The following is a 23,278-nucleotide window of genomic DNA, read 5'->3' on the forward strand; positions in this document are numbered from 1 at the left end:
GGATTTCTTGCACTCTGTCTGTGATGTCTTTAACCCTGGCACCAGGAAGGCAACACACCATCCTTCAGTCTCGTCTGCTGCCACAAAAACCTCGGTCAGTTCCTCTCACTATGGAGTCCCCTATTACCACGGCTCTGTGCGATGTCCGACTCTTCTGCTCTGTCTCCACACCAACGTTTGATTGACAGATCTGGCCGCCTCACGGACTGGCAGTGTCATCTGTCTCTACTGTTTCCAAAAGATTCAACTTGTTCCTGACAGGTACTTCCCGCGGGGTCTCTTGCACCTGTCTCCTCTTTGCCTTCCTCATCGTCTGCATTCTTCTGGTACAATTAGTGTAATAACCTCGCTGAAGGTCTTGTCCAGAAAGATCTCGTTCTCTCGGATGAGCCTAAGGCCCTCGGGTTCTTTCTTCAGTGTTGCAATATGCTCTTGTCAGTAGCTGAACGTGCACACACTTTCCACATTTGTACGAGCCAAACACACCAGAGTCGTTGACCTCCCACATCAAGCACGTAGCACACTGAACCAGCTTGGCAGTCATGTCTTCACCCTCTTCAACTGTCATGTCTTCACCCTCTTCACTTCACTCAACCTCCTTGTCAAAGACTCCTGAGCTAAAGCCTCACTCTTCAATCCACAGGAACTTCCTTGGACCCTCTTTTTGGGGCAAGTCTGTGGACTTTTAATTTAGGTTAGAGGAGGCCCTACTTTGTAGGACCTGGGGTCTAGAACACACCCACTCAAATAACAATCACTTACCTTCCCGACCGGCTTTGCACTCTGCCTTCACTTCCGCCCAGCTCCCGCCGCTCTCTGACCTCCTAATCTTCTCTGCTCCAAGAAGAATAAAACCAATTTCTCCAATCTTTCCTTGTATCTAAAATCCCTGATTCCTGGTACCATTCTTGTAAATCTCTTTTGAACTCTCTCCAGAATATTAACATCCTTCCTTAATAAAAGTGCCCAGAGCTTAACATAATATGCAAAATGAGATCTGACCAAAGATCTGTAGAGGTGTAGCATCATGTCTTTGCTTTTACATTCAATTTATTGCCTCTATATCCTTCAAGTTGTATTAACCATTGCTTCAACTTGCCTGAACATCTTCAGAGAATCATGCACATGAACCTCGAGGTCCCTCTGCTCCTGTACTCCCTTCAAAGTTGTACCATTGAGCCTGTATTGAACAAATGCATCTCCTCATATTTCTCTGCATCTGCTAGGTTTCTGCCCATTTGACCAACTTGTGAATGATCCCTCTGAAGTTGCTCGGCATCTTTCTCCCAATTCATTATTCTCCCTAGCTTAGTATCATCTGTAAATGTAGATATTTTACCCTCAACACCCAACTCAAAATCGTTTATATAAAAATCGGACAAAGCAAGAGTCCCAACACCAATCCCACTTTCAATAATTTCCAATCTGAGAAATGCCTATCAATAGTTATACTCTGTTTCTTATCTCTTAGCCAACCTCTAATCCATGCTGCCAAACATTTTTAATTGGCTAACTAACCTGCCATGTGGCATTGTATCGAATGCTGTCTGAAAGTCCATTTATACAACATCCATAGCACTCCCATCACCTATTGCCTATGTCACCTTATCAAAGAAGTCAATTACATTTGTCAGATATGAACTGCCCTTGACAAAGTCATGTTGACTATATAGTATTAACTTATTTTTTCTGTATGTGTATATTTAGCTTATCCTGTCCTATGGCTTCTATCAGTTTTCCCACTATTGTTGATATCAAGCTGACGGACCTGGGCGATCTTCTGCCAATGTCTCTCCGACATTAGTATTAGAAACATACCAATTATTTAAAAAAATACTCAATGTCTGAGCTTCCCCAGCCCCTTGGAATCACAAAGTTTCTCCCCATCTCAGTCCAAAGTGGCCTCCCTTATTTTGAAATTGTTTCCCCAGATGAAACATCTTACTTTGTCTATCCCTTTAGGTATTTTGTAGGTTTCACTAAAATAATCTCTCATTCTTTGAAACTCTGGAGATACAAGCCCAGCTTCCCCAGTCTTCTGACAGTTCTGCCATTCTGGAAACATGCCTGGTGAACCTTTGTTGCATTCCTCTTTGAAAATAATATCTTTCCTAAGTCAAAGCTGCACACAGTTCTCCATGTATGGTCTAACTAAACTTCTTTACAACTGAAGATAGACTTTGCTACTCCTATACTCAAATTCTCTTGCAATAAAAATCTACACATCCTTGTTCTTTATAATTGTCTGCTTTACCTTCATGTTAGACTTGAGTTACTTAGTGATGTGGACACTTATGTCTCTTTGTCCATCTATACTTTCCAATCTCTAATATTTAAGAAATATTCTGCACATTTGTTCCTCCTACCAAAGCAGATAAGCTCACATTTCCTATATTATATTCAACCCACCATGTTCTCACCCACTCACTCTGTCCAAATCTTTGCTTTGCATCACTTACAAAATTGTAAATATTGCATTTGTTCCCAGATCCAAATCATGATACATAGTGAAAATCTGGAAGCACATGGTAATCCTTAAAGTGCCATTCTGGTCACAGCCTGCCAAGATGAGAGTAATAAGTTTCTTCTCACACTTTTTTGCCTGTTGGCTGATACTTCATCCATGCCAATACATTACCTTTGGCTAACATAATTAACCTTCTGTAGAGCATTTTAACAACAGATTTGTCAAAACCAATTTCCATTCAGAAGTGCATGCTGACTGTACCCAACCAAATCAATGTTATCAAAGTATCGATGAATCAAATCTTTTATAACAGATTCTAGCATTCTCCCCATCTCTGATGCAAGATTGACAGGTTTTTAGTTCATCATTTTATCTCTCCCTCCCTTCTTAATTAGTAGGGTGATGAATACTATCTTCCTATCTACAGAAACCAATCCAAAGTCTATAGAATTCCAGAAGATGAACACCAATGCATCCATTATCTCCATACCTTTCCTTTTTAACACTGATGTAGGATATCAAGTCCTCGGTACTGATCAACTTTCAGTTCCACTAAATTCTCTGACAAACTTTCTTTCCAACCTTCGTCAATTTCTCATTCTCCCTCAACCCTTGGACTTATATTTCCATATATGTTTTGCTAGTGTACATCCATATTATGTTCTCCCTTTCCTTATTAGTTTCTTGGTCTTCCTCACTTATCATTAGACAATTCACCAATTCTTAGGTTTATTACTATTTTTAGCAACTTTATACATCTTTTCTTTTTACTTTATATAACCCTCAACTTCTTTCTTAGCCACAGTTCACTGACATTTTGTGCCATGAAGGATTGTGTAGTCACTGTACACTATGTAATAATTATGTAAAGACTGTCCATTGCCTACATACTATCATACCTTTTGATGTATTTTTCCAATCCACCTCTGTCAATTTGCACCTCAAACTTTCAGAAAATCCTTCACTCAAATTTAATACTTTGCTTCAAATTGAATGACCACACAAATACAAAATTCTCTTATTTTATGATCACTCGTCTCTGAAGGTTCTTTTACGACAAGATCATTAATTAATCCTTTTTCATTACATAATACTGGATCTAAAATAACCTGTTCTTCATTTAACTCTTCAACATACTATTCTAGAAAACCAGCTCAAACACACTCAAAAAACTCATCCTCCATAGCATTCATGCTTATTAGGTTTACCCAGCTGCATGCAAATTAGAGTCACCCATGATTTTTTTAATCATTCATGCAACTTGCTTCTGTAATCTCCATGAACCAAACTACCACTACTATTTGAAAAGCAAAAATATGAAATCCTACCAGGTAGCTGATGAAGGAGCAGTGTCCCAAAAGCTAGTGCTTCCAAATAAACCTGTTGGACTATAACCTGATATTGTGTGATTTTTTAACTTTATCCACCCCAGTCCAACACCAGCTCCTCCACATCATAGCATTGTCCTTAACAGGCTTCATTTGTTAATGTTCAATTCGCCACATGGGTGCTTTCCTAGTGGTGAAAATAAATGAATAACAAAGTATATACACAATAGAGTCTTTGTACTGTGTCACTGTAAAAAGAAACGACAGCACAAGGGCTCTCTTGTGGCACAGTGGTACTGGTAGGCCTGACTTCAAGTCCTGACTGCTCCAGAGATATGTAATAACATAACTGAACAGGTTGATGAGAAAAGTATGTTAATTTAAAAAAAAAAATCAGCAAAAGTGCTTCAATTGTACAGTGGTAGTATCCCTACCTCTGAGCTAGGAAACCTGGGTTCAAGTTCTGCTTCCTCCAGAGATTTGTGATACTATCTCTAAAAAGACTGATTAGAAAATATCGACAACTGTTACAACAACGAACTGTGAAGGATAACATTTATGTAACCCTATCGCTTGATACAAATATCAATGTAAAATAGACGTTGACTGATTAAAAAATCCGACACAAGCACATATGCTTATTGGGCTTCTTTTGTGTGGCTTAATTCTAGGAACCCTCTAGGGGTAGGTGATCTTGATAAAAAGAAAGATTCATTAAGTAATTGGAAATTTTTTCAGGATTGCATGATGGGCCTTTTTTCATTTATTCACGAGATTGCTTCCTTCATGTGTTGTGTGGAGTGATACAATTAAGACTGAAGCTCTAAATCCATTTGTCATCTAAATCAGAAAACTCCCTTATTTCAATTTACTTATGCCGTTCAATATCCTAAAGGCCTGCAAATTGTCTTCCCTCAACCTTAGGTCTTGGGGAGTGTTGCTGAACAAAGTGACCTTGGGAGTGCAGGTTCGTAGTTCCTTGAAAGTGGAGTCACAGGTGGACAGGATAGTGAAGAAGGCATTTGTTAAGCTTGCTTTGATTGGTCAGTGTGTTGAGTATAGGAGTTGGAATGTTGCGTTGCGGCTTTACAGGACATTGTTTAGGCCATTCCTGAAGAAGGGCTCATGCCCGAAACGTTGATTCTCCTGCTCCTTGGATGCTGCCTGACCTGCTGCGCTTTTCCAGCAACACATTTTCAGCTCTGATCTCCAGCATCTGCAGTCCTCACTTTCTCCTAGGTCAATACTGTGTTCAATTCTGGTCTCCCTGCTATAGGAAGGATGTTGTAAAACTTGAAAGGGTTCAGAAAAGATTTACAAGGATTTCGCCAGGGTTAGAGAATTTGAGTTATAGAGAGAGGCTGAATAGACTGAGACTATTTTGCCTGGAGTGTCGGAGGCTGAGGGGTGACCTTATAGAGATTTATAAAATCATGAGGAGCATTTCCCCAGGGTGGGTGAGTCCAAAACTAGAGGACATAGGTTTAGGGTGAGAGGGGAAAGATATAAAAGGGACCTAAGAGGCAACTTTTTCCATGCAGTGGACGGTGCATGTCTGGAATGAACTGCCAGAGAAAGTGATGGAGGCTGGTACAATTATAGCATTTAAAAGGCATCTGGATGGGTATATGAATAGGAAGAGTTTAGAGGAATATGAGACAAATGCTGGCAAATGGGACCAGATTAATTTGGGATATTTGGTTGACATGGACTGATTGAACTGAAGGGTCGGTTTCCATGCTATACAACTCTATGACTCTTAAAAGTTGGTTAAACCAAAGACCATTTTAATATATTGCTTCTATTGCCCTTCAGGCAACAGCTCTATCCAGTTTTAAAATGTACAGCAACTACAAAGTTGGCAGGTTTTGTTTCTCGTATCTTTAACTGATCTCCGCTTAGACTGCAGTCTAGTTACTTCGCTAGCCTCAGTAGTTTAGCAGTTGGGTGCAGTAAATCAATCAGGATTTCTGATTGTTATCCAGGGATCCCTATTGGAATTGGTATAGAGACTAATTTAATGCCCCAAGTGCTGCCCTAGTTGAGTGCTATATATCCAGCATAGGCCGGGGCTGGGTGAAACTTTGAATCTTCCTGGTTAATATAGATCTGCATCATACTGGCTGGTGCCTTTACTTAGTAAAGGAGTTTGCCAATCCAAAACGTTTCAGAAAACTGATTGTATAAATTAAGTACTTGATTAATGGTTGAAAATAAAATTTCACCAAATGGCCTACATAAATAAATGGAAAAACTGGTCTCATTTACATGACAGCCATGATGCCTCACCTCTCTCATTTGTTTTATATCCTGTTCCAGTCATGTGCTTATAGTAGACTTTATCACATCAATTTTGCTTTAAAAACATCAATCATGTTTATCTTCTATTTACAGATAATGACTGACCTCTATAGATTTGGAATTTTCTGCTTTTTCCTTATAATTTGTTCTTACCTCTTTATTCTTCTCTTCAAATTCTTTGATAACCTTTACTCCTTTTTGCTGGTTTTCTTCAATTGCTTCTCGGAGGCATTCCAAAAAATGTTCCAGTTCCTTCTGACGTTTTTCATACCCTTTCAGCCCATGTGTGAAGAGCTTCTGGCAAATGTTGGTGAATTCAGCCTTGTATGTGATATGTTGTCAAGGATGCTGTCACATTTATACTTTGAAGGATGTATGATACATTTTATTATCAAAAATATGACTTCCACAAATAAACTCATTGCTTTTCCTTTTCATTTTTACCCAACCACATTTTACTGTAATCACACAGCATGTATTTGCATTTCCATGGAACAGATTCTGTTGTGCAGGGTCCATTAATTTTATTATCAGGTTAAAGATACACAGGTGAAGGCCATTGATTGATTAGGTGACTTGGGGTATATATAAAGAAAGAATTAAATGGCTTGTGTGGTGCAGTAGTAGTGCCCCTACTTCTAGACCAGGAGCCCGGGTTAAATTTCCACCTGCTACAGAGATGTTGATTAGAAAAACAAATTAAAAGAAGACTTGAGTGCATCTGCCCCAAAACTAAATTTTACATTTCAAAGTTTCTTTCAGGGACTCTTCTTTTTTTCCACTGGAGTGCAGAAGGTTGATGTGGAAATTTAGAAAATCATGAGGGGCATAGATAAGGTGAATGACAAGAGTCTTTCCCTTATGATGGGGGGAGTTCAAAACTAGAGGGCATATTTTTAAGGTAACAGGAGAAAGATTTAAAAAGGACATGGGGGCAACTTTTTTACACAGTGAGTGCTTTATGTGTGTAATGAACTGCCAGAGGGAGTAGTGGATGCAGGTACAGTTACATTTAAAAGACATTTGGATAAGTTCATGAAGAAGAAAGGTTTGGAGGGATATGGGCCAAATGCAGGCATGTGGGACTAGTTTAGTTTGGGAACATGTTCGGTGTGGTCTCGTTGAACCAAAGAGTCTGTTTGACTCTATGACTGTATTTGCTTTGTTGCAGTTCCCCCTCACAGGCCTGTCAACTAGCAAATTTGATTCATTCACTATTGTTTGCTTAAAAGATTATAAGAAAGACTTCCCCATTTCATTACATGAGCAGGCCTCTTCTGAAGTTTTATTTGCAACTCAGGCCCTAGTCTTTGGCACATTGTTGCAGAGAGGAGCAGACAGGTTAGAGGACTTCTAGGTACAGGCAAAGTGGCTATGAACAGACTGTAAAGGAAGTGTTTCAGTCTGAATGCCTTACTTCCCTATATGATTATATCTGTGCCCTAGTATCCACAGAGTGTATCAATTTGGAATTGATATTTAGTTTTAATTCTGAAGTTTTGTTGTAGTTACAGTTTCCCTTTATAGGCCTGTAAAATTCCTTTAAAGTGGTTTCTCCTACTTAATTAATTTGTGATCATGAATTGAAGAGTATAAAGAATGGCTTGACTGCATCATCTTTCCCCATATCAAATTTTAATTCATTAATTAAGTTTCATTTAAATTTTTGATTTTGTTATAGTTCCCATTTCAGAGGCTCTCTACTAGCTAAGTTGGTTCTTTGGAGTATCAAGAAAGACATTCCTGTATTACTATTTGACAAGATTGCTCTCCAAATTCGTTTACACCAGCCCCATGCTCCTAGATAACCTTTGGACAACCAGTGTAGACGAGGGCAGCTTTCCAGCAGGGTTCCTAGTTTGCCTACTCCTAGGCATGGCCAACATGGCTATTAACAAGTCAAGGCACCGAGCAGCTGCCTGTCCCTTCTGTGATTATGTCAGCATCTGGATGTCCTTCAAGAAGGAGCACATAATATCCTCAAGGCTTTCCATGAACTGTGTGCATAGCAGGGGCTGGAGTGCATTATCAGTCCCAGGAATGTTACTTTATTTGGACAGGTTTGCTTTAAAGTTTTGATTGCCAATCCCACTATGCCCTTTCAGATGCTGTTAATTTGCTCATTTGTTTATTGCTACTTAGAAATGTACAAGGGGATATGTAGTTTTTGTTACCGTGCCTGTTAAAAGGGCTGTTCAATTAGTTCATTTCTTTCTTGAATTATTGTTTGCTCAGAAAGAGTAAAGAAAGCCACAGGAAATCTTGTGACACAGTTGGCAATATGCTAGCTTCTGAACCAGAAACTCTGGGCTCGAGTCTCACTGCATGGACTCTTAGCCAAGGTAGTCTGTCCATGTTACGAACAAACAGGCTGATTAGCAACCTGCAATTCATTTTAACACACCAATGGCCGGCAATAAATGAGAGAGATTCCTGTTTCCCCATGTGACTAAAATAAAGCCCTCTACAATCACTATCCATAACTCCAGACTAAAATATGCATGGACAAATACATGTTGCCACAGCAATGTATACTCTGAACAATGTGTAACACACCACATTCCCAGCTCCTCAAAAAAGCAATAAAGTTCATTCAGCAAGATTTTTAAAAGAATGTACATGTTGGTTTTGGAGGAGGCAGAAATATGTAATGATGCATTTAATATTAAGTAAGAAGATTAGTGGCTAGTTTCCTCCTTCATCATCAGAATGAATAAATGCATTATGCCACAACAAACAATGGGTAACTGAACAAGTGTCAGTTCATCATTTGCTTCAGGTATTATAGCAACATTTTGTTTTTAAGTCCTCATTCTGGGATATATTTGTCACCCGCCTTACACATTTTGAGCAGAATTTAACTCCACTATGACAACTAATTCCCTCCAGCAATGGTCTGGATAGCGTGTGAACCTTATAATCAGATCTAAGGGTGTGGTATAGAGAATTTGCTGCTTTAATTTCAAACTCATCCTGACTATGATTGGGCAAGGAAGGTCAATGTCAGGTTTGTGCCCAGAGGCCAAAAGAAATCCTTACTTTAAGTAAGGACCTCATTCCCACCACTACTGCTGTATCGTTAGTAGCTAGGAAGGATGAGCTATAAACATTGGGAGCCTGCAGGTATACCTTCATGTGATCACTGCAGTCTCAGGGTGGAACAATCCTTATCAGGAATCCAGTGCCCTGGCGGGGTCCAGAGGCAAAGGTCACTCTCGCACCCTTCATTATGAGTCCTTCCGTCCTTTACAAAAGCCTATTTGACTGGCCCCAATGATCTCAGCCTGCTCACCAGTATTCTGGCGTCTGCTTCAGACCTAGCAGTTCCATTGTTCCTGATAAATTAACTGATGTCTTGGAGGTGGGATCGTCAACGGCAGACAGTAAACATTTTGCAGAGCATTTAGTTCTGTTGGGGCTCTAACTTTAAAGGGAATGGTCAAGTCACAATTGTGGCCTTTAAATGTAACCTTTTTTGTGTGAGTCTAGACTGTAAATGTTTGCAGATTTCTCCATCACCAGGGAATTATAACTGAATCTGATCTGGTCTCAATCTGGCATCCACATGTACATACCCACTTCTAACGAAGATCCCAGGATAATGCTTAAGAGCAAAAACCCTGACTGATTCTCAACTCAGGGTGCAGACATAACTCCAGATGAGATCAGCCAGAACAGAATGATTAGCGCAAGTGGTGTTTTCCTATTTTGTAAAGCCTAGCTCTTCCAAAGCTAAATTAATTACTTTATCTGCTCTAAAATTGACGTTTAAAAGAGATATTTGTAAGTTTCTACTGTTCAAAAGGAAGCTAAAAAAAGACAATTTCACAACTCCAGGCATATCAAATAACTTTACTTCTAATGAAATATTTTTGAAGTGTTGTCACTGTTATAATGTGGACAGCAAGTTCTCTCAAACAATGTAAACAACCAGATAATTCACTTTTCCGGCATTGATTGAGGGATTAATATTATCTCAGTTCATTCCTTTCCAATATTAGACAATTTACCAATGGAGACTGCCACAGTGGGCCAGCTAATTAATCAAATCAACAGACAAGTCATATGAATCAGGGCAAGTATAAAACACAGAGAAATGTAGAGGCAAGTGGGCAGGTCAGAGGACTTCCTCATGGGCCTGATTAAAGTAGCTATTTATAGGTTGAGGCAGTGGGCGGTGGAGGGGTATATTAATTCCTGATTACCTGCATCTCTTCTGTGGCAACCTCCAAGCCTGGGTATTCTTGAGAGGAAGGATCCAGTGTCCACTAGTACCCTTAAGGCTCTTTGAAAGAGATGGTAACTGCAGGGAGCTCACACTCCAACACTATTTTGATTAAATTCCCTCCCTTGATTGTCCCACCATTTTGATATTTGTTTTTGTTACGCAGTCTCATGTGTTGTTTGTTAATTAGGTGACTGGGTGATTTAGTGGTGGGTTCTTAAAAGAAAACATAAGAAGGCTCTTCTGGTACAGTGGTCGTGCTTTTGCCTCTAACAGAAGGTCCAAGTTTAAATTCCACCTATGCTAGAGGTGTTTAAAAGCATGTTCAAACAAATTGATTAAAACAATGTAGGCAAAATGCTAGTAGTATGATTCTATTAGCACTCCTGTCAAGAAGGTTCTGTCACATCTTATGGATGTGGATAGGATTGGGCCCAAGGTTAGTTCTTGGCATTGGTTTGGGGCATTGACGTTTGCTACTGACCTACAATTATTCTCATGTGTGATTTTGTAAATCTGAGTTCATTAGTCACGAGTGTAAATATTAAATAAAGATGGAACAAACTTAATTGGAGATTAATATCCTTAAGGCATAAATGACCTTAGTAAAGGGATATATGTCCACAAATTCGGTCACTCCAGGTAACATTAAAAGCTTTGGTGCTTCAGGATCTTCTGAGAACATTGTGTTAAACAGACCAGGTCCATTCAAATATTCTACATAGGCGGCCTTAATTAAAAAAAAGTCATTAAATCAAGAAAATTTTGCCCATCATAAGCATAATAGCCTAATTCTGAGTACAATTTTAAATTCCAAGTAGTCATTATAAAGAGTATTCGATGAGCAGTGAAAATGTCAGCATCAACAAATTGGACATTCTTCACTTGTCGAATTATTCTAGTACATTGAAAATTGCTTACGTCAGCAGAGCAGTAACATAAAATCATTGGGCTTCCAGGCATGGCCTGTGTGCATACTTTGACATCATACTCTGTCTGTGTTCAGATTAACACTAGTTAATGCACTGCAATTAATGAATTATCCATATTATTAATTTGTACAAACTGGAGGTTTTCAAACTGTTTCAATAATTAGATCCATTTATATAACAATTTAGTTTTCTATATTTAATTATTGGTTGCAGTTCCTTATTTTAGTTTCTTTTGACTGTTAAGCAAACAATGTAGGCAAATTATAAAAGGGAATATTAGAAAGGTAAACATGAGAGTATGATGTACTTCACTTTAGTTTTAATAAATGGAGTGGAAATTGAAATGTTTAGAACAAGAGGTAGGTTAGTGAAGGTTAAGTTCAAGGATGACCACAAAAATGCAGATGTTACAACAGATTAAAGAGTCATAGAGATGTACAGCACGGAAATAGACCCTTCAGTCCAACTTGTCCATGCTGACCAGATATCCTAAATTAATTTAGTCCCACTTACCAGCATTTGGCCCATACTCCTCTAAACCCTTCCTATTCACATACCTATCCAGACGCCTTTTAAAATGTTGTAATTGTACTAGCCTCCATCACTTCGTTTGGCAGCTCGTTCCATACAAGCATCACCCTGTGTGAAAATGTTGCCCCTTAAGTCCCTTTTAAATGTTTCCCCTATCACCTTAAACTTATGCCCTCTAGTTTTGGATTCCTCCACCCCGGGGAAAAAACCTTGGCTATTCACCCTGTCCATGCCCCGCATGATTTTATAAACCTCGATGCTCCAGGGCAAATAGTTCCAGCCTAATTAGCCTCTCCCCATAGCACAACCCCTCCAACCTTGGCAAAATCCTTATAAATCTTTTCTAAACCCTTTCAAGTTTCACAACATCCTTTCTATAGCTGGGAGACCAGAATTGCATGCAACGTCCTAACCAATGTCTTGTAAAGCCCCAACATGGTCTCCCAACTCCTATACTCAATGCACTGACCAACAAAGGCAAGCGTACTAAATGCCGCCTTCAATATCCTGTCGACCTATGACTCCAATTACAAGGAACTATGAACTTTCACTCCAAGGTCTCTTTGTTCAGCAACACTCCCCAGGACCTTACCATGAAAGGAATAAGTCCTGCCCTGATTTACCTTTCCAAAATGTAGCACCTCACATTTATCTAAATTAAACTCCATGTGCCACTCTACAGCCCATTGGCCCATCTGATCAAGATCCCGTTGTCCACTATTGTCTTCAAAATTACTAATCATACCTTCTGTGTTCACATCTAAATCATTTATATAAATGGCAAAAGCAATGGACCCAGCACCGATCCTTGTGGCACACCAATGGTCACAGGTCTCCAATCTGAAAAGCAACCCACCACCATTACAAAGAATTTGGGAAAAAAACAAGAATATATTGGTCGATGACAAATTGTGCTGTATACTGTATCATTTACATGGCAATTGGATGGGCTTTCTTCTTTATAGTGATAAGGACCAGGCCAGACCCCCTCAAAACGTTTCAAGAAAGTAGCCCAGACCCTAACTTTGTTAGTTGTTTTAAGCAGGTATGATGCGAATATTCCAGGGGAGAATCAGCTGGTCAAACCACTTAGTTTTAAACAAAACAAAATTTACTTACAAGATTACCAAATAAAACATGAACAAAAGAGAACAGAATACCGAATAACCTAAACTGTCCGAAAATGCCAACAGATCATCCCAACCTAATGATGCTGTTCCAAATACTTGCTACAATCCCCATAAACACCTCTTGGCACAAAAGATAAAATCAAACACTGGTTCTTACAGGATAAAGTTAAAAATCACACAACACCAGGTTATAGTCCAACAGGTTTAATTGGAAGTACTTAACCTGGTGTTGTGTGATTTTTAACTTTGTACACCCCGGTCCAACACCGGCATCTCCAAATCTTAAAGGATAGTAGTCAGAGAGAGAGTACCAGCCTGGACCTGCTTCTTTGGTCCAGCAGCTTTTTTTAGCTACTTCTAAAAACCAAACCAAATCAGAGAAAAGCTGAGCTGGTAGAACTGGCCAATCCCCTTTCATTGTACAAGTGTTTGTCTTTTAAAATCTGAAAGCTTTCTGCCTGAGACAGTATCTGTTAACAATCATCAAATTGGTCTTAAAACCCTTCAGCCCCAGACTTTTCAGAGTCTGTGTCGTTTACAATCTCTCTGAAAAAGAAAATCCAAGGACGGTATAACCTTGTTAAAGAAGCAGCTTTGTCACAATAGTAAGCTGATTCATGTGGGTATCCTCTTGTTCATGGGTATCCAAATCAAAGTGATGAATTTTCTGTTCGTCTGATGTGAAACACATTGTCTCCAAATGGGTGAGCTACCCACTTGCCCATTTATAGGTCAGTAAAAGATGCAGACTCAATGACCATCAAGAATATGAATATAACTGAATCACCAGATGCTGGCAAACTTGCCAATGCTTTTTGAAGCTCACTTACTTTGTCTTTGGTTTACAGGATTTCTGCAACAAAGTGGAAGGATTCCTAGCCAGTGGTGACAGGCTGACCTGGTCAATTAACAGTGCCTTTTTTCCACCAGACTAAGCTAGTTCGTGTACCAGACCTATAAAACTATCTCAGAGGGAGATTGTGGTCCTAAACTTCCATTGCTAGACACATCACCTTGGGGAATCAGTAAATATTCTTCCTACCCCCATCAATTGGGAATGAAGAATCTGCCAATCTGTATGGTTATGGTTACTAACAACAGTTTATATCATACCTAGAAGTAATGGATTATTTTTGCATTCATTCTGCAATCACATGGTGTGCAATAAAGTAATGTCATGTCCAGTAACAAGTGTACAACTTCCCCACTCTCCTCCAGAAAGAGGAAGAGAGTCGATTCCGAGAGTGTTCTCCAACTTATTGTCTCTGTTTATCTCATTCCTCTCTAACATTCAAGACTACAATCGGACCTCCCAAAGAATTTCATCTTACTGGGCATGGATTGTTTCTTTTGTTCATGAGAGATGAGCATCTTTACTTTATCAGCATTTGTTGCCTTTTGAGAAGGCAGTGTGAGTCATCTTTTTGAACCGTTACAGTCCATCTAGTGCATGTAGACCTGTAGTGCTATTATGGAAGGAGTGAAGAAATGTGATATTGTTGCAAGTCAGCTGGTGTGTGACTTGACGAGGGAGGGGACTTGCAGGTAACAGTGTCCTATAAACCATTTGAAAGGTGCTGTGAAAACAGACTTTGCAAGTTACAGTTCATCTTGTAGTTGGTACACACTGCAGCCACTGTGCATTGATTATAGGCAGGGAGCAAATATTGAAGATGGTGCATAGAGTACTGATCAAATAGGTTACTTTGTCCTGGACAGTGTCGCACTCCTTGGGTATTGTTGAAGCTGCATTCATTGAAACAATGAGTACTCCACCACACTCCTAATTACATTACATTACATTATATTACATTACAGTGTGGAAACAGGCCCTTCGGCCCAACAAGTCCACACCGACCCGCCGGAGCGAAACCCACCCATACCCCTACATTTACCCCTTACCTAACACTACGGGCAATTTAGTATGGCCAATTCACCTGACCCTGCACATCTTTGGACTGTGGGAGGAAACCGGAGTACCCGGAGGAAACCCACACAGACACGGGGAGAACGTGCAAACTCCACACAGTCAGTCGCCTGAGGCGGGAATTGAACCCAGGTCTCTGGCGCTGTGAGGCAGCAGTGCTAACCACTGTGCCACCGTGCCGCCCATCTTGTAGATGGTGGACAGGCTTTGTGGACTCAGGAACTGAGTTACTTGCATCAGAATTCTTAGCTTCATATCTGCTATTATAACTGTTGTATTTATAAGGTTGAACCAGTTCAATTTCTGGTCAACAGTAATCTTCAGGACACTGATGGATGGAGATTCAGTGACATCAAAGCCATTGTACGTCAAGGGGAAACAGTTATATTTATCTCATTGGAGATGTTCTTGCCTGATACTTTGAAAACCTTTGCTGATTTATCTTTGTTTTCTCAATTTTGAATTCTGATCTGGAAATGAGCTGTCATTGCACACGTTACTTTTCAGCAAATGACACTGAACAGGGCTTAAGGGAGAAAAGTACGCAGTGGATTCGATTTTTCCCTTTCAGGTTGTTTTTATTGCTTCCCTGAATTAGATCAAGATATTAATTTGAAATAAAGTATGTATTACAAGGAACTGAACTTTTGCTAAAAAAGATTATGTGAAGATGTGATTGCTAATGTATGCTTAGTTTATACAAGAGGCATTCTTACCTTATGTAGAGCCAGTTCCTCCTCTTGTAACCTTATCTTCTCGAGCTTTTTAAATGCTATGTCTTCATGGTACATCAAATTTGCAACAGCACTGTGATGCTTTTCTAAAGCAATTTCTTTCTATAACAAATAGAGATTTTTCAATTCATGACTTTTGCAAACCATATTTTCTTTTCTACTTCCTTTGATATCTGAGTTAGCTATCATCAATATTACAGTGCATGTGACTGGTAATTGCACTTTGATCTATGTCAATATATGGTGAATGTAGACGCCTCAAAATTAAAGATTTAAGAAATACTTTTCATGACCTCAGGATGTTGCAAAGCCCTTCATAGCCAATTAATTGTTTTGAAGTGTAATCACTGTTGTAATGCAAGAAATGTGGCATCTAATTTGCATACATGCTCTCGTAAACAGGCCAATAATAATGAGCAGATAATCTGTTTTAGTCATGTTGGTTAAGGGATAAATGTTTGCAAAAACACCAGATGGAACTAATGTGTTCATCTTTCAAATAACGATTTGATATTTTTAGATCCAGCGGAAAGATCTAATACTGTAGGACCTGAATTTAGTAATATATTTAAAAGATAGCACCACCAACATTCCTTCAGCGTTGCACTGGAGTATCAGCTCAGACTTTATATGTAAGTGTCTAGAATGGTGCTTCGACTCTATCAACTGACTCAGAGACAAGAAAGCTACAAATTGAGCAAAGGCTGACAGTTAAAACATTGAGGATGCATTCTCTTCTTGCTGGTGTGTGGATTCAGGTCTGAACTTGGCACCATCCTATTGAGGTGTAGCTGAGGTCTGGAATTCTGCTTGGTAGATCTTAACATGCTTTCCCACAATCTATGACCCTTTCACACAGCATGTTACATCCCTGATAGAATAAATATATATTTTTTAATTCTCTTATTTTTTTCTTCTCTGTCCTACTGTAATTGTGGTGATATATAGAAATAATAGTTTTGTTAAACTCCAGTATACAGTACCATTCACTTACAAAAATGGGGATCCTTTTCCTATTAATTTCTTTCCTTCCTCCAATGCTAATAGAAATGGGCTCCTTGTTGGTGTTACAAATGAATGGTTACCATCCATTGTGAACCTACTCATTAATTATCAATAGGCAACTTGATCACAGTAGACATCACTGGTATTTTCATTTTCATTCTCTCTTGACAATGTTTATTCTGAGACTGTTGGACAGCATTCAGTAGCTGGAATGATGGGTAATTTCATCCCGTTACAAAGACATCAATATAATTGCAGCATTCCATCTATGGTGTTGTTGAGATCTGCTAGTTCATCATAGACAGGGGAACCTGGGTCTTTTCTGTTCTCTAAGCTTTACTCATTAATGGCCTTGACCAACTAATCTCTTTTTCTCTTGTTGAAAAAATAATCACTATCAATCCCACATGATTAAAAATGTATTGGGTGGCCTGGACATTTGTAGACAAAGAAAATATTTATACTATGTACATGTAGCCTGCAACTTGGGCTTGTGTGAGGGTACTTGTGCACTGAGAGGAGCCTAACTTAAGCCTATTAACACATGGTTGAGATTCACATATTAGAACATAGTCCAATATAGCATGGGAACAGGTCCTTCGGCCTACCATGTCTGAGCCAACCATGGTAAAATAATCCCATCTGCCTGCACATGGTCCATATCCCTCTATTCCTTGCCTGGTCATGTCTATGTCTAACTGCCTCTTAAATGTTGCTATTAAATATACTTCTACCACCTCCCCTGGTAGCGTGTTCTGGGCATCTACAACCCCTTACACAAAAAGAACTTGCTTTGCACATCTTCTTTAAACTTTCCCCCTCTCACCCTAAACTTATGCCTGTTAGTGTGTGACATTTCCATCCAGGGTAAAAGAATTCTGACTGTCCATCCTATCTATGCCTCTCATAATTTTATGTACTTCTATCAAGTTAGAGAATTTATGTTTGTTGACATGTGTCAATCAAGGGAGTGCTTTCTATTTGATGATGGCAAATTTCTTCAGTGTTATTAGAGCTTCACTCATCCAAGCAAGTGAGGAACATTTCATCACACTCCTGACTTAAGCCTTGATAATAATGGACAGTCTTTTCGGAGTTAGAAGGAAAGTTACTTGCTGCAGGATTCTTAGTTTCCAAACTACTTTTGTAGTCACAATTTATACGGGTATTCCATCAGTTTCTGGTCAATAGTAACCCCCAAGGTACTGATAATGGGAGCAGAGGTGGGGGGGGTGTTTCAGCAATCATAAGATATTTTAACATCAAAGAATAGTGGTTAAATTTGCTCTTGTTGGGTTGGTGTTTGCCTGGCACATGTGCAATGTCAATGTTACTTGCTGGTTATCAGCCAAAGACCTAGATATTTTCTGGGTTTTACTGTATTTGGATATGGACTGCTTCAGTATCTGAGGAGTTGTGAATGATATCAAACATACCACAATCATCAGCGAATATTCTTACTTCTGACCTTATGATGGAAGGAAGGTCATTGATAGCTGAAGATCGTTCAGCCTGGGACACAATTTCAGAGGTATGGTTAGTAAGTTTGTAGATGACACCAAGATTGGTGGTATCATGGAGACTGAAGAAACTTATCTGGGAATGAAAAACCTAAGAAACACCTGAAGTGATATCCTGAATCAGAGATGATTGAATCCAACAACCACATTATTTTCCTTGTGCTAGGTATGACTCTACCTGTGAATTCTCATGGATTCCAGTTTTGCTAGGGCTCCTGATTCCCACTGACTCTAGTTTTGCTAAGGCTCCTTGATGTCACACTCAGTCAAGTGCTGTTTTGGTGTCAAGGGCAGTCACTCTTACCCCATCTTGCTACTGGAAATCCATTTGATTATGCCCGAAACATTGAGTGATGGAGGACTTTGTTGAATGGGAAAATTCATCACGTTGGGGTAGGGAGAAGAGATCCTGCTAAAACCAAGAACTCGAGATTTTTAAACACAAGACAACGGTTCTGCCAATACTGCAGCATGTATAGACATAGCATAGAGAATTTTCCATTATGTTGAGGAGTTAATAAGGAATAACTGCTCTGAACTTTAATCTGTTAGTTGCCTCCTAAGTAATGTTTAATCAAAACTGATTATAGTTTGTTCGAAACCATTAAATGTTAAAAGGTGAAATCTTGTTGTATGATTCTTTCTAAAAAGTACTGGAATATTCATATCTCTGTTAGAAAGTTATCATAACAACATGTAAAATGGTCACCAGGGTAAGGCACCAAAGAATGGCTTAGTTCTTGTGGTGCAATGGTAATATCGTTACCTCTGAACCTGGAGGCCTGGGTTCAAGTTCCGTGTTGCACCAGATAGAGACATAGAGATGCACAGCACAGAAACAGACCTTGCAGTTCAACTTATCAACTTGACCAGATGTCCTAAACTAATTTAGTCACTTTTGCCAGTACTTGGCTCATATCCCTCTAAACCTTTCCTATGTATATAGCCATCCAGATGCCTTTTAAATGTTTTAATTGTACCAGCCTCCATCACTCCCTCTGGCAGCTCATTCCATACACATACCACCCTCTATGTGTAAAAGTTGCCCCTTTGGTCCCTTTTAAATTTTTCCCCTCTCACCCTAAAACTATGCCTTCTCGTTCTGGACTCTCCCACCCCAGGGAAAAGACCTTGTCTATTTACACTACCCATGCCCTTCATGATTTTATAAACCTCTGTTTGTTGAATGGGAAAATTCATCACGTTGGGGTAGGGAGAAGAGATCCTGCTAAAACCAAGAACTCGAGATTTTTAAACACAAGACAACGGTTCTGCCAATACTGCAGCATGTATAGACATAGCATAGAGAATTTTCCACCCCTCAGCCTCCAACGCTCAAGGGAAAACAACCCCAGCCTATTCAACCTCTCCCTGTGATGTCTCTGAACAGGTTACTGGAAAATATCTACACTTAGAGGAATACTAGGGTACTTCAGAGGCTGTGAACATAACAAACACTACCTTGGAGAGGTCTGGATTCAGTTACTGAACAGACCAGATAAGAATGGTTCCTGTCATTTCTACATACAAAAAAAAGACTGGATGCCATTGCTAAGAGTCCGATATCAGCAAGGATTCAATGCTGTAGGGAAAGGAAATGGTTAGGGGAAAAAAATTGACAGTGTTCAAATGGCCAATGTTTCTTGAAAGCTAAAGATTTACATCATGCTTCCAACACAAAGAAACCTGAGCAATGCAGATTTTTAATAGTTAGGAATAAAAGATTATTTGTTGGCTTGAAATACTTTTTAAATGGTTGAAACAGGGATTCTCAAGACTGAAGAGCTTCAGAAAATATGTTTACATTAGTGGTACAAAAAGATTGGAATTCACTTAAGAAGACATAAACCTGAAGCTTCTCAATATTGTTAGCATTGGACACATTTGGCTATAGTTCATTTTGTTTGAATAGTTATCTACACTTAGAAAATTGAATGCAAAATGTGTGTTATGTCACATGAAACAAGTCCTTCATTATCACCACCTAGCATATCATTACAACATAAAGTCTACCTCCGGTCTATTCTTATTAAACACTTACTGTAGTCTTTTCTATTAATCTGAAATCCAGATACATCAGTGTAGGCAGGTAGGCAGGAATGTACATGCTATACTGCTCATCTTCACACATTGGATTGCCAGCTAGGTTTAGTGTGCGCAGCCTTTTAAATCTTCTGAGATAGATAATCTGCAAGAACAAATTTCTTGTAATTTAGAAAATGGCATAGAAAAATTAAGCATTGAAAAGAATATATCATAAAATCAAAAAAATATTTTGGGTGGCGAAAGGGAATTATAATCCCAACTTAAATTGCTCACATTTTCCAGTTTATCGATGTGATTTTTTCCAATAGAGAAGATTTGCAGGTTTACTAATGAGTCCATATTTTCAATTTTGGAAATTCTGTTACTGTACAGACTGAGGTCTTCCAGCTTAACCAGTTCATCCAAGCCTTCAATTATCTCAATGTTATTAAAGGACAAATCTAGAAGAAAAATAAATTAACAATTTCCCCTCACTGACAACACTCCTTTCCCTTTATGTTTACAGTTCTAAGATACTATTAGCTTTCCAGGACCTTGTCTAGGTATTCATCATTTGTGTGTTTAGACAATTATTGATCTCCATATTGTTAACTGGCAGGAGTGCTTTCAATATTTGATTTTGCTGCCTGCTTGCTTCTGCACAAACAGAGGGCAAAAAACACCTTTTCTAATGCAAAACTATTTCTCAGTGATTTTTTTTCCAGTTTTCCCCTTGTCTTTCAAAAAGTAAGGTCTGGAGTTTGTTCTAATTGACATTGGATGCCCTCCTTACCCAAGTAGTCTTTTTGTATTAATCCAAATAGTGCATACTGGTTGGCTCATTCACTCTGGAGGATACAATTAAATTTTCACTCAACTGACACATACCCACTTCCAGCAGGAACACATCAGCAAGTCCAATTATGGTGATTCTGAATTAGAAAAGCATATTAAGTAATTCAGTGACACAACTTGGTCTGCCATTCAATTAATTAAAGACTGATTTGTCATTTCCACAGCTGTCTTTTTCAATAGTGAAAATATAGCTGAACGATAGCAAAGCTAAGATATTTGATTGTAATGTGTTCTTCAGCACTTACCGAGCCACACGAGGTTGGTCAGAGTGTTCAGTCCCTCAATTTTTTCAATTACGTTATTGTCTAACTGCAGTTTGGTCAGTGTTTTGAACTGCCACAGATTATCAATCTTCAGTATATCTTGAACAGGGAGATCAATCAGAGATTTTAGAACACAAATAATGATAAAATAAATATCTGTACAAATACTTTCTTTGAGGGCAGGACTGCTTTTCAAGATAATTCCAATTTAGAATTTATTCCAGTTGACCACTTGATGCCCATTTCTATGTTATTATTTTTCTTTCAAATATCCGGTTATTCTCAACATAATTCCAGCTTTGTCAGTCCATCAAAAGTTTGCAGCTTTCTGCAGTGTCAAAACTTCTTTGACACTTGCCCTCCTTCACCTAAATGCCTTCAGCTTTGTTAGCCTGACTATCTGAGACACTTTCCCTAAACCTCTCTTTCCACTTCTCTCATTTTCAAAATCTTTTTTTAAAAACCCACTTATTAAATCAAGCTTTTGGCTACCACCTAATTTTCTGACTACAAATCAAATTCTGCTCCTTTTTCCTCAGGCCTCCCATCTCTGAATAACTCTGAGATATATTTTTTACATTAAGTTGACTTCATAAATCTAAATTAAATTAACAGTCAAAATTATAATCACAGGCATTCAGATCAAATGAGTTATTTTTCAAATATGTATATAATATGCAAATGTTCATTCTCTGCAAATTATTTTATCAATAACACAATCTATGAACATCCTGTTTATCTAGGTCATAAAGATATTGATCTAAAGCATACTTCGGTAATCCAGTTGAAGATGTTTTACATCTTTGAATTCAATTCCTTCTAACTGGGCTATTTGCCCAGCTCTTCCTGGCGGTCCCTGTTTCTCCACTGCCTCTTCAAGCATTTCATCATCAATGACACTGGGCTCAATTGTTTTATAAAGTCGGCTCATTTTAAATGGTTGTATTTACTTAAGAGATGAAAAAAGGTATATGTTAGAAGGAATATTCATTTCATGCATTACATTATAAGGAACAGACAACAAATGTCTACTGTTGCTGCAATGATCAATAGTGGTCACAGAGAACATTCATTTTCCTTTGCAAAGAAGCAAAGCAAAAGTGTATGTTTCCCTCATATACTATCACACGTCTTAACGGATGATTAAACAACTCTACTTTCCCTCTCCATTTGCTTGACAATGGAGTCTTGCAAAATAATTGTTATTTCAATTTTTTTTAAATGATGCAGAAACTAACAGTAGTAAATTGCAAGATATTCAAATGCTTCTTGAATTTTTTTATGCGTTACTAAAAATATCCAGTAGGACTTGCCTGCCTTCAATTTCCTAGTGTTTCCTTGTGAGGGAATAGAAAAATGTGTATTTTCTGGCAGTCTTGCTGTTGAACACTTAATATATTTATTGGTTTGGTTGATAACTGCACCACATAATGCATTACTGAAACAACACAAAATTCTGCAAATGCTAGCAATCTTAAATAAAAATAGGAAATGCTGGAAATACTCAGCAAGTCAGGCAGCATTTAAACTGAGATTCCTGACTTCACACATTGTCTGATGTGAAGCTTTGTGCATGGGAAATCGTATCTCACAAACTTGATTGAGTTTTTTGATGATGTGACCGCAGAGATCGGTGCTGGAACCATTGTTCTTCATCATTTATGTACATGATTTGGATGACAATATATGGAGCACGGTTAGTAAAGTTGTGGATGACACTAAAATTGGTGGTATAAATACAGTGATGGAGGTTATTTAAGAGTACAACAGGATCTTGATCAGCTGGACCATGGGTGGAGATTGCATTTATCCAAGTTAAACTCCATCTGCTAATGTGTTACATTTTGGTAAGACAAATCAGGCAGGACTTGTACAGTTAATGGTAGGGCCCTAGAGAATGGTGTTGAACAGAGAGACCAATGGGTTCAGGTACATAGTTTCTTGAAAGTGGCATCACAGGTAGACAGGGTGGTGAAGAAGGTATTTGGCATGCTTGCCTTCATTGATCAGACGATTGAGTATAGGAGTTGGGACA

At 38.7% G+C, this 23,278-nt stretch overlaps 1 protein-coding gene across 6 annotated transcripts in view; it reads right to left on the reverse strand.

Moving 5' to 3' along the window:
* drc3 (dynein regulatory complex subunit 3) overlaps nucleotides 1-23,278 on the reverse strand; it is a 59,884-nt gene that overhangs the window by 25,153 nt on the left and 11,453 nt on the right. For 4 of the 6 annotated variants that reach the window (XM_043711788.1, XM_043711790.1, XM_043711786.1 and 1 more), the window contains 7 exons: nucleotides 22,015-22,192; nucleotides 21,226-21,342; nucleotides 20,420-20,586; nucleotides 20,142-20,288; nucleotides 15,558-15,677; nucleotides 10,939-11,051; nucleotides 6,250-6,424 (listed from right to left, as the gene is read on the reverse strand). In XM_043711788.1, coding sequence (XP_043567723.1) covers nucleotides 6,250-6,424; nucleotides 10,939-11,051; nucleotides 15,558-15,677; nucleotides 20,142-20,288; nucleotides 20,420-20,586; nucleotides 21,226-21,342; nucleotides 22,015-22,174 — 999 coding nt within the window. In that variant the 5' untranslated portion in view covers nucleotides 22,175-22,192. The remainder of the gene's footprint in view (nucleotides 1-6,249; nucleotides 6,425-10,938; nucleotides 11,052-15,557; nucleotides 15,678-20,141; nucleotides 20,289-20,419; nucleotides 20,587-21,225; nucleotides 21,343-22,014; nucleotides 22,193-23,278) is intronic. The other 2 variants (XM_043711789.1, XM_043711791.1) reach the window with 2 other exon arrangements.

Source organism: Chiloscyllium plagiosum, chromosome 21 (assembly GCF_004010195.1).
Source record: "Chiloscyllium plagiosum isolate BGI_BamShark_2017 chromosome 21, ASM401019v2, whole genome shotgun sequence".
Lineage (NCBI taxonomy): Eukaryota > Metazoa > Chordata > Chondrichthyes > Orectolobiformes > Hemiscylliidae > Chiloscyllium > Chiloscyllium plagiosum.